Source organism: Athalia rosae, chromosome 5 (genome assembly GCF_917208135.1).
Source record: "Athalia rosae chromosome 5, iyAthRosa1.1, whole genome shotgun sequence".
Classification (NCBI taxonomy): Eukaryota; Metazoa; Arthropoda; class Insecta; order Hymenoptera; family Athaliidae; genus Athalia; species Athalia rosae.
The window spans coordinates 2,674,499-2,690,668 of record NC_064030.1 but is presented as its reverse complement, the minus strand read 5'-3'; the positions used below and the strand labels follow the sequence as shown (position 1 = coordinate 2,690,668).

Here is a 16,170-nt window from a genome sequence, read left to right as displayed (position 1 = left end):
TCGCGGTGGTGGGAGGAAGGAGGGATATTAAGAATGCTGTCCGTGTAGATAACCCGCTGCAGGACTAAAAGTCACGACCACTTGAGTTCCACATCAGTTGGAGGTGGTCGTCGGTGTGTGTACCCTGGGTACCGAGGGAAAGAAACAAAAGAGAGATCAGAGAATGCGTATACCAATAGCGGGACACGAGTGTATCCTGAGGGAGCGAAAGAGAGGCGAATACGGGGGGGAGGGGGTGGTAGCGTCGAGGGTGGATGAGAGAACCGGTACGTCGTAAGGGCGCTTGCGCCATTGCCGTTGGACACACCAGCCAGTCGGGTCTTCATCTCCGAACCGCGAACACCTAAAAAGGTACCCGCGACTATCGCTCCGCTGGATCCACTTCGGAAACCCTCCGCTATAAACCCTGCCCTATACCGGAACGCGCTTCCGGCAACGACCCACGATATCTTCATAGAAATCAAATTTCCGTCGCGCTATGAGCTCAGAGGGCTTCACGCCGAAATTGGGGCCATTTCACTTTTTTTTACCAAGTTTTGCAAAACTGATTTTATAGATTTCTTACATAGACGACGCAGATCACCGGACCTACTCGTTCCTCGGATCAACCGATAAACTGTGAGGCCGATTTTCGATACGTGGAAAATTTTGGAGAACAAAGTGTGAACGCATAGTTTACAATTCTCGCGTGGCTCCTTCGGATTCGTCAAAGTCGAAAATCCATCGACGCTTCGGAGTAAATTTTAAAAGAAAAAGAAAAAAAAATAGATCTGGAATGACCAGGTGTAAAATAGCAGCCATGAAAATACCGATCCATATGATTGGTAACCACGACGTTACGGCTGAAAATTTACACGTAAATTTACCGATTCACACGTGCAGATTGACCCTGCAGCTTAGCACTTAAAATTAGACGAAAAAAAAAAAAGCTCGAGCATTTGCACACCCTCTCGTCCCACGGAAAGCGATAATGTCTTCACCTGCTGTAACTCGTGGCTACGCCGCGGAGATGAGATCTCGTAACGCGTAAACGGTGCACCTGTAACGTCCGTTTGGTACAGTGACGGTTTGAGTTTTTTTTTCCAGTTCACTTCGTTTCTTCTTCGTTTCAACAGATATTAAATAAGGAAGGAGAAAGTGCGCGATGGGAGTGTTGAAACACTGCATTTTTAAGTGTCCTCTCCTCCCGCACGCGACAGTGTGAGTAGCGAGTTAATGACTGCGGTAATTACATCTGAAAACTGCACAAAACGAAGTTGACGGTGTCCGCTTTTAGCGAGTGTATTCAGCACGAGGGAGGAAAGGAGGGAGAGAAGAAGAAGAACGAGTAGACGGTGTAGCTAGTGCTTTTTTTTTCTAATTTTAAGCTTTAATTATACGTGCTTGAACTCGTTAACCAGCGTCATTTACGATGAGGCGACATTCGCAAGGTAGCGGCGCGGTTCACGGTGACGTAACGCCGGGACGATGAGGCACGCGATGCTGCGTTTCGTCGAGACTGGACAAAAATCTACGTCTCGCACACCGTCGGAATCGATCGCCGTCTTGTGAAATCCGTTTGAGTTAGTTATTCCACTCGATTAAAAAATCGCTCCGACTGAATGGCGAGTAAAATCGGCTAGACGGTGGTTCCCGTGAACGTAAATTGTGCAGTGAGAAAAAGCCTCGAGTTGAAGTTTTCCCCTTAAATCGTGATGGTATGAGCCGGACAGTGGCGATCGGAAGTTGCGTGCCCAGCGAGGTGGAGGATGAAGATGGTTGTGGGTGTGATGGTGCTGGGTCAGCTACTGACAAGGTTGCTGCTAGCAGCTCACGCTGGAGATCGGCTCGCCGCTGCCCGCAGGATACTGAGGGACGTTCCCTTGATAGATGGGTGAGTCGAGTCCTCCGGGACGAAAACTCTGGGACTTTACAGAACCGCTTTTAAACGGTGATCGCCGGTTTCGGGGGATTCTCGTTCTTCGAACGACGATCGTTCGAGGGGTGAAAAATAATTCCGGACTCCGGGATCCCATTCTCCGCGACTGCGAGCTGAGATATGAGTGCAGTTCTATAAATATCCGCGTCATATTTTCAGCGGGGAGGTCCAAATAGATCGTAGCTGGAAACGCACAGTTGGCACTTGGATCGACGTAAATTTACCTCGATTCTTTGTGTGTGGGTAGACGAAGTTATTTTATGCGGCGGAATCTCAACCGTTCCCGAGCCAAGTGGATAAACATTGTCGGCTTCATTGGCTCCGTGCACGGCGTATTATTTGATTCAAATTTTTCTCGGTTGAAGAGTCACCGAACGCACGAATAACCCCGTGTATACGTGGCGTTGAATATTGCGAACGCGATACGGGCGTAGGGAAAAGAATTCAAATTCGGGAATCCATCTTTCGCGGTACCGCGACGTTAGGTCGAACCGGGAAAATCACATCCGCGGTTGCGATCTCCGAGAACATTTCTAATTAAATCGTGAGGATATAGAGTTTCGTTGTTCCCTGTAACACGATATGTTGTGAGAGTTACGCAATCACGAATTGACTGATTATTGTGGTCGTGCGATGAGAATCCCTTCAGCTTTAAACGTCACGTGCGCGGCGCGGAGGGTGAAACTTGAAAATCCGAACGGTACGAAGTTGCTGCGGCGGTTAAAGAGGAAAAACTGCAAATATCGAACGCGCGTTTGCATACCTTCGGAACCCGCATGTTGTTCATCGAATTAACTCGTCAAATATTTATACTTGTAATGGGAAAATGTTTTTCTTTTTAGCGTTTAAAAGAAAAAAAAAAAATTCGCCCTCGTACAACATGCGGGAAACAAGTATAAATCGAGTGCACGATGTCGGGGCAAAATACTGCAAGTGGTCCCGTAAATATATTTATTCATTTATTTACTTACTTCGTTTTCATTTATCGTCGTTCCGTGTACATGAATTATTATTATATCAAACGGAAATTCACCCGCGCTATATAACTCGAGCATTAACATAGAGATCGCGTTATACATTTTGACAGCATGTCATTATCGTCAATTATAAAATTCAAATTCAACCGGTAGACCATCGTCCATAAAGTTCCCTTTCACAAAGGGCTCTGTGTTTCGTTGATTTGAAAATTTGTCAGAAACGGATATAACGAAGCGTGGCTATTTCGAGAAAGAAATAGCGTTGTACGCCCTGCAGCTACGCAATAATACCGGCTTTCATTTACATCTTTCCCAAATAATTATCACGACCTCCGCATGGCGGGTATAGAGTCACGAATATTGCGCGGAGGGCGTATTTCAATAAATCAAAAAATACGCTCACCTACCGGTCAAATTCACCTGCAGTCTCCCAGTCGTTTCGAGTGGAAGAGAAACGTTACCGAGTAACAATTTATACGGCGTATGTGGATATCACTTTTTTCACTCAAATTCTTCCTCATCCGTCGCACGGTTGACATCCGTTTGACAAATACGGGACGAATCTTATTCCACGAGACGTCGTGCCCCACGAATCTTGAATCCGACAGTCGACGCAGATAATGGCGAATCTCGAAATTCCTACCGGATAACGAGGCCCTCAGAAATCTTTATCGTCATCCCATAACCGAACGGATCTTTTCGAACGGATATTGACAATGAGCAAAAAATTATGTTTGAGATATTCGGAAAAATTCAAAGCCTGCAGTTTCTTCTGGGAGATAAAAAAAAAAAAAAAAACAAAAAAAACAACGTTCGGTCTGAAGCCACGCGACGCTATTTGTCAAAGCGTTGTACGGTGCAGGTAAGCTACTTCTAAACTTGCATAATTATTCTCTCATCAAGGTGTGGGATAACGTATAGCGCCGTTTCCTGTTTGATGAACACTTTTAGTTCCGGAACTCGAGAGGCGCACGAGTGCCATAATGGTACGTACGTTCGTTCGTTCGTTCGTTCGTCACATATAATTAGAGTTCCGCTCTTCGGAGTCATAGTTGTCGCAGTCGTAGTCGTCGACGATTACCATTACCTTCTTGGGGGATGAAGTCGTCGACTAATTTGTTAGACTTTGCGGTACGCTGCCGCGCTTACCTTTCGAACAATTTCTGTATACCCGCCGGTGCACATCCGCCCAGACTATGATCAATTGTGTCCATTCGGCGCGCCGTTCGCAGAGAAGATCAGACATCGATTCCCTCTGTAATTCGACGGGGCGTACAAATACACCCCGTACACGTCGTCTACCTGGTGAACCAACCGAAAGGAAAACTTGTGTACGTATACGTTATACTATGTGTACTACATTGATTCTACAGCAGAATAATAATTACACCGATAGCCAATAGTTAAAATTGCCGAGGATCGCGATCACGAGCGAGACTCCGGTTCGCGTCAGGCTGACCATTTTTCATTCTCTCTCGTGTTTCGGAACTAATTTCACTCACGTCAGAAGAAACTGAATAGATGAATAAAGAATGCGACCCTTACGGTGGGCCTGAATTTGGACGAGGGCGAAATTTTATTGCGGAATCGTCTAATAAGCGATAAAAATCTTATCAACACGTCTGTCACGTATCGGAGTGAAGTACAGCCCTATGGCCATCCATTATTCGACGCCGCAAGGGTCTCTAGATAACAGCGTAGGGTGAGAAACTGCCATACTATTATGATTAGGTGTATGTGTATAGATCGTTATCGCGGAGAAGGTTATAGGTAGGTGTTATATCGTTGGAAGTGTATGAATGTATGTACGCGGAATACCGCATATCATATCAGCAGAATTGCTGTGTTACTACTACCGGTATACCGCATTGTTCTGCACACATAATTCCTCATTATCTAACCACTCATCGAACGCAAAACGCTTCGAGTGGTCACCGACACACTGGACGACTCCGGCTACCGCCGCACGAATTTTAGCGGTCATTGAACAACGTAAAAATTACGACGTACGCACACGTTGCCGGGTGAAGCTTGCAGGTGGACGAAAAAACTCCCCGATTTATTCCGTTGTTGGCGGTCATCCGAAGGTCGAATTATCCGTCACTTTCACATCTCACGTGATTGCGACAAGTTTTCCGTCGAACGAGTATTCGTGGTGTGTAAGGAGACGAGAAATAAGAAGAGTATGTGTATCGTGCGTATTATATTCGTGCCTATAAATATGCGTTACACACAAGGTAATGCGGGTGGTGGGTTGTGAAAAGGAAAATATTTCAAAGTATATTCCGCCGCGAAGCTGCGAGGATAGGAAACAGAAGGAAAATACGATGCTGAAAATGGAAATGGAATACGAAACCGGAAGGTGATGATTAGGCGCTTATTACGCATTATCAGACATTACGGTGCGTTATAATGCATTATTATTCTTGACCCGATTCCGCGCCTTGGGAGATGAAGTAACGCCGTTGCGTTTTCACTCGCGTTCATCCCCCATGGGGGGGGGGGGCGATATAACGCGTCCAGGTATACAGGTGCAATTAAACACGGAGCTCAAATAATCTCGTGATTAATTGAAGTAAAAGAAAATAAACATCTGTAATTGGGGAGTCTAACGAATTACGTGGAATATTACGAGGTCACACGATCCCCGGTTATCGTTTTCACGCCAGGTTGAATTATCGCAGATCGCGAATCGATCCGCCATCATAGGCTACGCGTTACATTTTTCCCAATCACGGTATTCGTCGAGAAAAAGATAAATTTACTCTGTGAAAAAGTAACGTCAGCACGCCGGCATTCGGCTTATTAATTCAACCGCTAATTACACCATTGCAGCGCAGCATGTTGTACGAACATTTTTAATCTTTATCGTCACGCACATCTAACCCTATAATTATACTCGCCACTGTGTACCGTCGCCTTCTGACGCAATTATTCTGTACATATATACAAGGTGGCTGATTCCAAACCCTACCGTCGAATATTTCGCGGAGAAGGTGAGCGTCTGCTAGATTAATATCGTGCAAAGAAAATATTGGACAAAAATTTTGCGGCATTGAGGGGGTCGAATGACGGCTGAATAATTTTTTGCCCAATGGAAAACGAAACGTGGAAAAAAATCCAACGATGAAAATACCGTAGGATAACTCTCGTCCTCAACTTTTCCCCGCTGGTATATTCGATCGAACGTTCCGAATTCGCCACCCGGTACGTATGTATCAGCTTAGCTTTTTCCCGCTACACTGCGCCCGACTAACTTTTATATCCTGATTTACAAACTGGTGGGTTTGCCGTAACGATCTGTGGACGGAAACGAGAATCCGTAGCTGACATTAGAGCGAGGCAATAGTTCGACGACTTTACCTGCCATATCTGCATACCTATGTGTACCTTCATACATAGGTATGTGTACATATCATTGGTATGGAAATTTTACGCGTTACATGCACGATGTTTTAACGTCAATCGAATTAAATCTCCTTCGTACGTAGCATCGTACCTGAATAGCGTCAAGTTCGTTGACTTTGCATCGACAATATATCTTCGCCATTTTGATTCGAAATGCCGAGGAGTCGAAATTTCTAATCGTTGAGCGGTCGACATTTTTGGCGAAGGTTTCGTTGCTTCCAATCGGTGAAATCCCCGGACTTCGGATGGCCCTCGGAAGAGTCTCGCTAAACTTGGGATAATTCCCCATGAATCAGTTCACCCTTATAATCCGCAACAGATGGTTCGCGTCTTTTATTTCCCCATATATATGTATACGACGAGCTTCAATGAGTATAACGATAAATTACGTTCTTTCTACATCGCTGAAAATTTCCGATACAGGTGAAACTTGACCAAGATTGTCGCTCTCCGCATTTAATCACTACCCGCGGCGGAGGTTCAACGAGAGTTCAACAATGTGAAAAAATTCTAATTCCGAGAGAGAGAGAGAGAGAAAAAAAAGGTCGGTACGTCCGGAAAAATGTGTCTCGTATATTTCGAGGGAAGGTCTAACACATGTGCACAAAGGTGGAAAAGGCAGATTATACGTTTTTTCTATCTTTTTTATTACATTAGAGCGGTTCGTCGCGAGGAGACAAGAACCGAGCGACGTGTGGCCTGTGCTCTTGGCACACATTTTTAGAGTGGTGAAAATATTTAATTACGAGTCCCAAAGCTGGGTTTCCAGGCGGTCCCCGAGTCGCGAGTAACGCCGTTCGGGTGGTGGGGCAGGGTCGGAAAACAAGGTCGGAGTGCTGCAAAATTAACCGGGAAAAATTTGGCAAACGGTCAACAGAGCGTAAAACGAGATCCCGACGCCAGGCATTGCCGCGCGTAGGGTTATGACCTTTGTTCACTCGTCGCGTACCCCGAACGACGACCCCTTTTCCCTTACACGTTTTCTGGGGGGGCGGAGGTCGAGCGCTGTTTTGCATTCGGACGACCTATTACGGCGAAGAAGTAATTGCCGGGGTACGGTATGCGCGTGTAACTCGCGAAAACGTGGCGGACGCACACGCGACGAATAACCGAATCCTTTCAATTATTCGGCGATTATCACCCTCGTGTGCGATGGGAAAAATCGCTGAATTGTTTCGTGCCAAGAGAATTTTCCTTCGTTTGGACAGAAATCGGAATTCGTCTCCGCGAAGAAGATCAGGGGATCGTCTGGACAGAGGACATTTCGATTGTCGGGTGAATTTGCACGGAACTGGACCCGCGGCGGGACAAAATTGACGTTATATGCAAACGAACCACTTTTGCGTACGCGACGTCGATAATAATGATGGTCCACCGAAGAATCCGGCGAAGAACTCTAATTCTATCACGCTTTCCATTATATAACAATCGAATATCAATCGCTGCGTAAAGCCCCCAACTTTCCGAACTGCCGGCGAATGAAGCGGTGTAAAATAACTCGTGAAATCTCTTTTGGAAAGTCCTAACTTTAAGTATCTTGTGAAAAGTCCGTTGATTGGCCATAATCATTTCGACAGGCACTGAATCGATTTTACTGCAGGCACGGGACACGTAGCCGCTTGTAAAAGCTCTACGTCATCATAATTTGACAAAGTCTTTGCAAAGTTTCTATGTCCGCGTTTAGCTTAGCTGGTAGCTAGGAACACTTCGTACGCGTGTACAGCGAGAAAAAAAGAGAAACAAAGAAAAAAAAAAAAAAATTGGGGCCACAAAGAAAATGAAATTAGAAAACAAGGGAAGGGGCAGCAGCCCCTCGATTCTTCTTCTTCCGCACTTTAGCACCGGCGGGGGCGTCTAACGCGAAAAAAAGAAAAATGAGGCTCTGCGAGTCGTTGACTGAAAGTAACGTAGATACGTTCTACGTTTACGAGAACTGCTTCGCCGGGTTCAACAAGCACGTGGCGACCCTGCGTAAAGGGTCGAGACAGCCGACCCCCATATTCTTGCGATCGCTGCACCCCAACATCCTGAACAGTCCGCAAGTTTCACAGTCCAGCTGAAATGAACTTGGATTTTCCTCGTTCACTGCCGCACTGTACCAAACTCGGGTATTAAAAGATGTAACCGAAGATTACCTCATTCCATATTTAATTGTCGCACTAAAACCCCCGGCGAGAAGGTCAAACGTAGCGAATTACAAAGGATACTTTTTCTTCTGGCTCTGACGCTGCCGCTACCGGTCCCCGAGAGAAAACAATGTGAAATCCCGCGCGGTACAGACGATATTGGAATTCTCCTCGCAAGAGCGTAAGAAGATCCGCAGCCTTATACCTCGAGATCAAAATGTAACTCCCGAGAGGTCCACGCTGAAGAATCGAGATGTACGTACGTACGTTCGTATCAAAGGCTCTTATCGCCGGCTGGTTCGCTGCATACCCACGACGTCTGTGGCGAAAAATCTCACGACGTATGGATATTCTACCTCCGTTTAAATATCCATATCGTATCATAAAATCTACGTCTTTCGATCACTGTCTAAATACACGAAGCGATAGCTGCGGGCTAGGTATGCAAGGGAAATATCGTTTCGATAGACAATTTATGAGCAAAAGACGCGAAGTCTTTTTCCCGACGAGGAAACCTGCGACTGGTGGTTTTAAGAGCGCGGGGGAATATTTTCAATTTTTTTTTTCACCGGGTTATGCTCGTTTCTTTGCGCGTTTTCTGGCTTCTGGTTGTTCGTCGATCAGCTTAACCGAGTTCCTAATTAGTTCCATAACTCGAATCAGGGCTTTCATGCAACTACACCTGCTCGAAATAATTTCTCACGCTCTCGAGCAAAAGCTACGATCAAATTTCCCATTCTCAGACGAGTTGTACAACTTCGTCCTTTGTATTCCGAGGGAAAATGAAATGAGGTGCGTCGATGTCTCATCCGGTAAGAAATTAGCCCGCATGTACTTCACCCTCGAAAAGTATTAAGCAAAAGCTCTCTCTCCCATTTTGTCGAGTCGCAGATGGACGTTGGCACCGCGATTTGCTTCTGTTTGGAATAAAATTACTTCAATGAAATGGAAAATAAGATATCAAAATATCCAACAATAGGAAATTGGAGAATCCAACCGTCGCGTCGCTCGAAACCATTTGCCAGAATTCGAATCCTACGCTACAGTGGGGCATCGAGATGAAATTCTGCGCAAGCTGACTGGGGGGAAATAAATATAAATTCTTCAAAAGCGGATTCGGCGTTTTTCTGCTGAGGAGCTTTAACGGGGTGTAACACCCCGTGCAGCCTGTTTCCGCCAAAAGCGGGAAATTTTTAGGTAACGCGACATCAAAGGGAAGAACTACCCCGTCTGAGCCATCGTCGAACTCACACCGTGAACCAATTTAACCACATACACGCCTATCCTGCCTACTGTCCTCCGAAATTTCCTAGATAATGAAAACGAACCATTGCGGTTACTGCAAAAGCTCAAAAACAGATTCAACGCGTAAACGTACACGTACGTCGAGGACGTACCAATGAATTAAAAGACCTTTCGCGGAGCTTTTTAAGAGCACTTCACCCCTGCCGAGGATACGTCGCCCGGTTAACTGCACGGCTCGCGCGAAGCAATTTGCCGAAGTTAAGGGTACTCAAACGCGAGATGTAGGTATAGATAAAGAGACACGCCTCCCGTGTTCGTAGCGGCGTTGTTGTACGTACGGTCTAATTGGCAACGGGCGATAAGGTACTCGGTGTGATATGCATATGAATGGAATATCGCGTTCTCAGGTATCGTGTATCCAGGATGTAAATGTAACGTTACAACCTGAGACCATCGCATTTGCCAATCTGGAATCGCACACCGGCCTCGACTCCGTTGTTTCCGCGTATTATTGTCACAATTAGATCCATATACATTTAATCCGCCCTCTCCACGCCCCCATTATACCCGAAACACCGAACCTTAACGAGTCCGACGATCGAAATGATACTGATTAATCGCGAGATTAGTCGCACCTCGTATCTTCGGGGTGGGGGGGGGACGAAAGTCTCTCGCGAAAGTTCATTCCGTGGGCGGTTCGGCCCTTGCATGGGGACACCCGAAACAATTATAATTGACAAATGATTTTATTAACGTCGGTTGGGAGGTGGAAAATTATTTCATTTACACCGTCGCGTTACACGATATTGTATTACACATCGCTACCTATGGCATTCAATCAAATTGACGAGGACGCGGAGGGTCGCCCGGTTATTTTTTCACGGATACATAGATTCGTCAAGCACCAGGATATGATATATGTAAAAAACGCATCTCGTTATCGGATGAAATTTCCGATGATCAGTTCGTCACGGAGTCGGACGCGTCGGATAGAAAGTTCATTAAAGCGACGAGCGATCGAGTTCGATCATTCGGTATGTATAGAATATAATTATCGTATCTGAACCACATTCGAAATCCATATCGCTACGCCGCTACGCGTGCACGCTTCATGATTCAGTAATGTAATACAATGCAACGGCGTTCGGTATCGCGAGTCACAATAACAACAACTCCGATGATGATCAAGATAACGACAATTGTAATGACGATAACAAGTTGGATTTATTAAACAAAAGGCAAACGAACCCGCGGTATCGTAACGTGACGTTACATTTTAGTTTAATGAACGTTGATTGCTCATTTTTTATTCATTCTGGGTAGGAGGTACGTGGGTACTCTCCATATGATTACCTCGTGAAAAATTCAACTTTTAAAATACCACTTTCGCCGATCTACGCGCAATACGCGCACGTCGTCGCACGCGTGACAAAAATCCATCGGCGAACGACGATTCTCGCCGTATTTTATTTTTAAAGAAAAATCCTCCGGACAAAAAGAAGTGAAAAAAAATCATTCACCGACAATCAGTCCTTGGACGATCGCAAATCTGTCAAAACTAATCGGCGGCTGCTGCTGCCGCCGCCGGCGCTGCAGCTACGATAATATACGTTTGTCTGCAAATTTGAATAATCGAATAGTGTACGGTGGCGTTTGTTCCCTTTGACAAATGACCGGCGTTTGTTCCTGCGGAGAAGAACGACGCGACAAAACGTAGGTAGAAAGAAGACAGAGAGCGAGCCGGGGAGATAAATTAAGTGAATGAAAGCTCGATTGCTGGAGCGTGTGGTTTATTACAGCGGAATCGTTGACCCGGACGTACGTACACCTAGGGGATAATTCTCGGTGATCCGCAGCGACGTTGCGACGGTCGACGGGGTTGCGCGTAAGCGCGAAACGCGCCGTTAAAACTAGATCAAGTTTTGCGAGACGGTCGAAATAACCGGGCTATATAATTCGGACGTCCGTAAGTACAGGGTCCGACCCCGGTATCGCGCAAGAATCGCAAGGGCGATGCGATATTGGGAGAATAGCGACGTTAGACGACGACACGAGGTATTTCTCGGTTGGTTTGCGGAATAACACGGCAACAAAAAAGAATCCTTTTCTTTCTCTTTATCTCTTAGGTTCCGACCAAAAAAAAAAAAAAAAAAGAGAACGGGAAAACAGCGTTACTCCATTAGGCAGATAACTGCCTATATACGAGATGATTAGGTACGGCTGGGGATTCGGGTTGGGAGTTGATTTTTTCCTTCGCCGGGTTTGCTTATCTCGCTCGCGATGATTAACGCTTTAAAATCCTGCCAGAATTTGAATTCGGGCTCCGTGGTCGTGAGAAAAAAATATGGGTTTTCTTTTTTGCGATACCAGCGACGATATCCGAGTTGATTTGTTTTCGTTGCATGATTCGATGTGATTATAATATCGCGAGTGGGGGTGCAGGGATGGCAACGGTAATACTACAGGTACATACACATATATATCATTACGAACAAACTAGTTTGGTAGGAATCTTGTTTTCCTCTCAACAGTTTGGGATTATACTCCGCGTATACCTAGAAGTGTTCGAATTGTTGGTGCGAATAACATTATCTACGCGACTCGAGCATTTAACAGCCAGATGTAATGAATTTCTCTAGCTTCGTCGTACAGCGCAGCATGCGGCTAAAATTGTTCTGAAGTATTCCGTTGAGAAAGACGAAACTGACAATGAATCGACTGCAGCTACCACGCCAGCAATGGGTGCAGCCGACTAATTCGAGGAATTTCGGAATGCCATTGGTCATTTGTCACCGGGCAAAGTTCGGGCATGCGAATACCGAACGCCCTCGTTCCTCGGCGCGACCGTACAGCACTAAATTTTGACGATCTTAACGCCTGTACAGCGAACAGACGGAGTAGTTTTGCGGTAATTCGTTCGCTCATTTCGTCGCAGTGAATCGGTGAGGCGAGTCACGTATGGCGAAAAGTAACGGAGCTCGTTACACATGCGAAAAAAGTATCAGTTTTATACGCAACTTGGAGCTGTCGGTTTTCTTTGGCTCAACCGTTACACGGGTATATCCGACGGAGAACAGCCGTCGAGCTCTTCGTTCGCGAAAGGTAAAAAGTGAAAAGTAACTACCGACTAGATTCCCGACCATTTCTGGGTACTTTATAGAGATCACTTGTATTCGTCTCGCTTCATCCGCACTCTACACATAGCGGGGGAACTGAACATTTTCAACCGGCTCCCCGCGTCTTGGCTTGAGTGCAGTTCGCGTACGTATCGCGTATTCCTGACCAAGGAAATTACAATGGTTATGCACTCGAGTCTCCCTCGGGAGTATCGTTATACCCGGTTCGTAAGTGCTGCGCCGATATAACCCGGTCCGTGTGTGCCGTCAGGTCGAAAGTACACGGACGAGGTTGAACGTACCTTTCACCGTGGGGGGGAAATATTGAGTGAAAAAGCGAAACCGCTGCGAGATCAACGTTGATTTTTCCCCTCTTTTTTTTTTTTGATTCCAGGCACAACGACCTTCCGTGGAACATTCGAAAGTTTTTGAAAAATCAACTCAGGGACTTCAGGTTTGAGGATCTAAGGGACGCTCATCCCTGGGCGCGAAGTGCCTGGAGTCACACCGATCTTCGAAGACTGAAGGACGGAATGGTAGCCGCACAGGTATGGAATTAAGCCGTCTAGATTATCTTCTATTCGCTGGAATTTAATCAGCACTAAGGACCCTCGTCTCTGTTTGAGTTGGGTAATTAATTTTATTTCTTTTATTTACTATTGACATTTTTCCTTCCCCTCTCCTTTATCTTTCTTTGTGCCTCTCCCGATTCCATTTTATACACGGCTGCTAGATTGAGATTAGGGAGAGGTGAAACGAGATGAACGTTGTGCGGACACCTTCATGGAAAAAATTCGTGGCTGGATTTGACCAGAAGATCCATGAAGTAAGAGAAGTGCCCTACGATCGATTTCGAAAAAAGGTGATTTTCGACACGAAAAAAAAATATTTTATTTTATATGCTATTCTTGTGTATTTTGATCTCAGAAATCCGACGCGCGTGCAATGCTAGTAATTATAAAACGATACTTTGACTATGGAACAGTCCAAGGTTTTGCTCGTGAAGATTTCAATTTGTCCTCGTTGTTTGGAAGGAATCGATTCAGGGCACGAAGGAGCGAAAAGTTCTGATCGGTTGCAGTTTTTCCGAGCCAGAAAACTCCGGCGCTATAAGTATAGCTGTATACGTGTATATGGGGTATCAGTAAAATGGCGACTTTTCGTACAAACGTATATATGTACGTACGTATATCAGTTCGGCTAACTGGCGAAGTAAATTGGAAAGTAGTACACGGGGGAATGTGCGCTCTGCAAGTCAAGTTAACGACGTTAAAAGCGGAAACTCGATCTTTCGAAGTGACCTGATATTTCTCCTCGGCAGTGCTGCGGGGGTCTTATTTGTCCCTTGTAACTTAATTCAATTCTAAACTCTTGAATCTGAATGCTACGGTGCCACGACCTCGTTTCACTTATCCGCAGAAATTAGTTTCAATTCCATTTTTAACCTTTGAATTGTAATCGGGGATCATAATTACCGCAAAATCTCATCCACTCAGATTATACCTCCGAGTATATTTCGAAACAATCGTCTCAAATAATATATAATTCGTCTCAATTCCACGATGAGGAATCGTCTTCTCTCTACATATACCTGCAGCTGACGTAATGCCTGATTTTCGAATATCGCTGTTCGGTCAATATTCGTTACGTTTTGTAAAAAAAATTTCTGGATTCGTGAATATTTACACGTCGAAAGCTTTCGTTTGATCGTTGTAACGAAATGATTCGGACATTTTGTACGGTGTACTTAACCAGTTTTTCCCAGGGTGAGAATATACGTATGGCCGGGGGTACATTGCCTATAATTCCACGCTCATCGTCAGCCGGATCCGCAACCCGAAACTACTCCACCTCCGGAAACCGAATACCCAAATACCGCGACCGGTTGTTCCGTTCGAAAAAATCCCCGGAACTAACGTCGCGCGTATAGGTAATTCGGTTGAAATTGTAGGAGTTACGATTACACTTTTTCAATGGGGTGCTAATTCCGTCGGACGTATACGAATTATTAGGTAGCGTTATTGCGGGCACTCAGCGTCGAGCTTCAATCGTCATTTTTTTTCCCTCTCGCTAATCAAAGTACGTATAATCATGTAAAAGTACCATAGAATTTGTAACTAGATTCGAAACACACCGACCGACAAATATCAACTTGCGGAAGTTTTCGATAGAATTTCAAAGCGCGAAATTGAAATTTCGGTTTATCCGTTCGAATTTCCGTCACCGTCGTCCTTTTTCCTGACGAAAAATTAAAGTGGCGCTTATCGGCGGCGTATTCGTCGGCATGATCGCATTCAAATATATTCCTATACACATAGTGGAATCTCGAACGTTCGAATTATCGGAACGAAGGTAGGTATGCGCACATGTACAAAGCGTAGAGTCGCGGTGTCGTCGAACGACGCTCCCCGGGATGGGCACTGGGTACGGAACGAGTGAACGTACACGTGCGGTTATCCGAGCGCATATCTCCGGGATTTGCACTTCGTTAAGCGTTCCGTCGTCTATCACTCTGATTGCTCCCTTTTCTGACCTATATCATACACGCCAAATACCTTGGAGTAAAGCTAGGACACCGCGGTTAGTTAGACCCTGTTTGTCCGGGGTGGCGGCTACCATTTTTTTGCCCTCGAGGGAGGAACTCGGACCTCGGCAGTATAAAGTCTCCACATGGACCAGCGTTTCTCAAATTTCCCTCAAACTTAAAAATTTCCCATCGTACATTCATTCGCTTATTTACTTATTTTCTTATGCACCGTGTACAATACACACGTTTACTCGGCCTACAGTTTCAATTATTCACCCGCCTTGCCGAGTATCGAGAAAGAGGGTGGGGGCACGGGGGTCGATATAATGTGATATAAAAGTTTTGAGGAAAAAGGTAAACCGAGAGAAGAAAAGTTCGCGAGGCGACAGATGTAGGCTACCTGGAAATATATGTTACGTATATAGGCGGTAGGGGCAGTTTCCGCGGGGTTCGAGAACTGCAGAGACCGACCGGGCCGGCTGCTCGATTTGGCGGAGTCAATGAAGCGGAAGTTTCTGGACCAAATTGTCGATCTTTATCTTCCACTCAGTCAAGTCTGTAACATTTCGGAGGCAACGAAATGTCCCGTAGGAAATGTTCTTCTCTTAGAATTCGTACTGTTCCTTTCGTTTAAATACCATATAGGGGGATGAAATTTTCGAATATATTCAGATCATTAATTATCGCGTATTGTGGGTACCGCGGAGTTACGCGCGTTCTTTATTCACCGTTACACCGCACGCGCGTAGCGAGCAATTTGTCAAATCGCCCGGTTGTTAGAAGCTACGGTATCCCGTGTGCGGGGGAAATCTGATAGGTTCCTCCCCGAGATGTCATCTGTCACCTCTTATAA

General features: G+C 45.6%; 1 protein-coding gene across 2 annotated transcripts in view; it reads left to right on the top strand.

Annotated features, from left to right (window-relative positions):
* Window positions 1-314: 314 nt before the first annotated feature.
* LOC105693074 (dipeptidase 1) overlaps window positions 315-16,170 on the top strand; it is a 60,962-nt gene continuing 45,106 nt past the window's right edge. Inside the window, exons 1-3 of one of the 2 annotated variants that reach the window (XM_048655068.1) lie at window positions 315-1,873; window positions 13,185-13,338; window positions 13,524-13,652. In XM_048655068.1, coding sequence (XP_048511025.1) covers window positions 13,551-13,652 — 102 coding nt within the window. In that variant the 5' untranslated portion in view covers window positions 315-1,873; window positions 13,185-13,338; window positions 13,524-13,550. The remainder of the gene's footprint in view (window positions 1,874-13,184; window positions 13,339-13,523; window positions 13,653-16,170) is intronic. The other variant, XM_048655067.1, reaches the window with a different exon arrangement.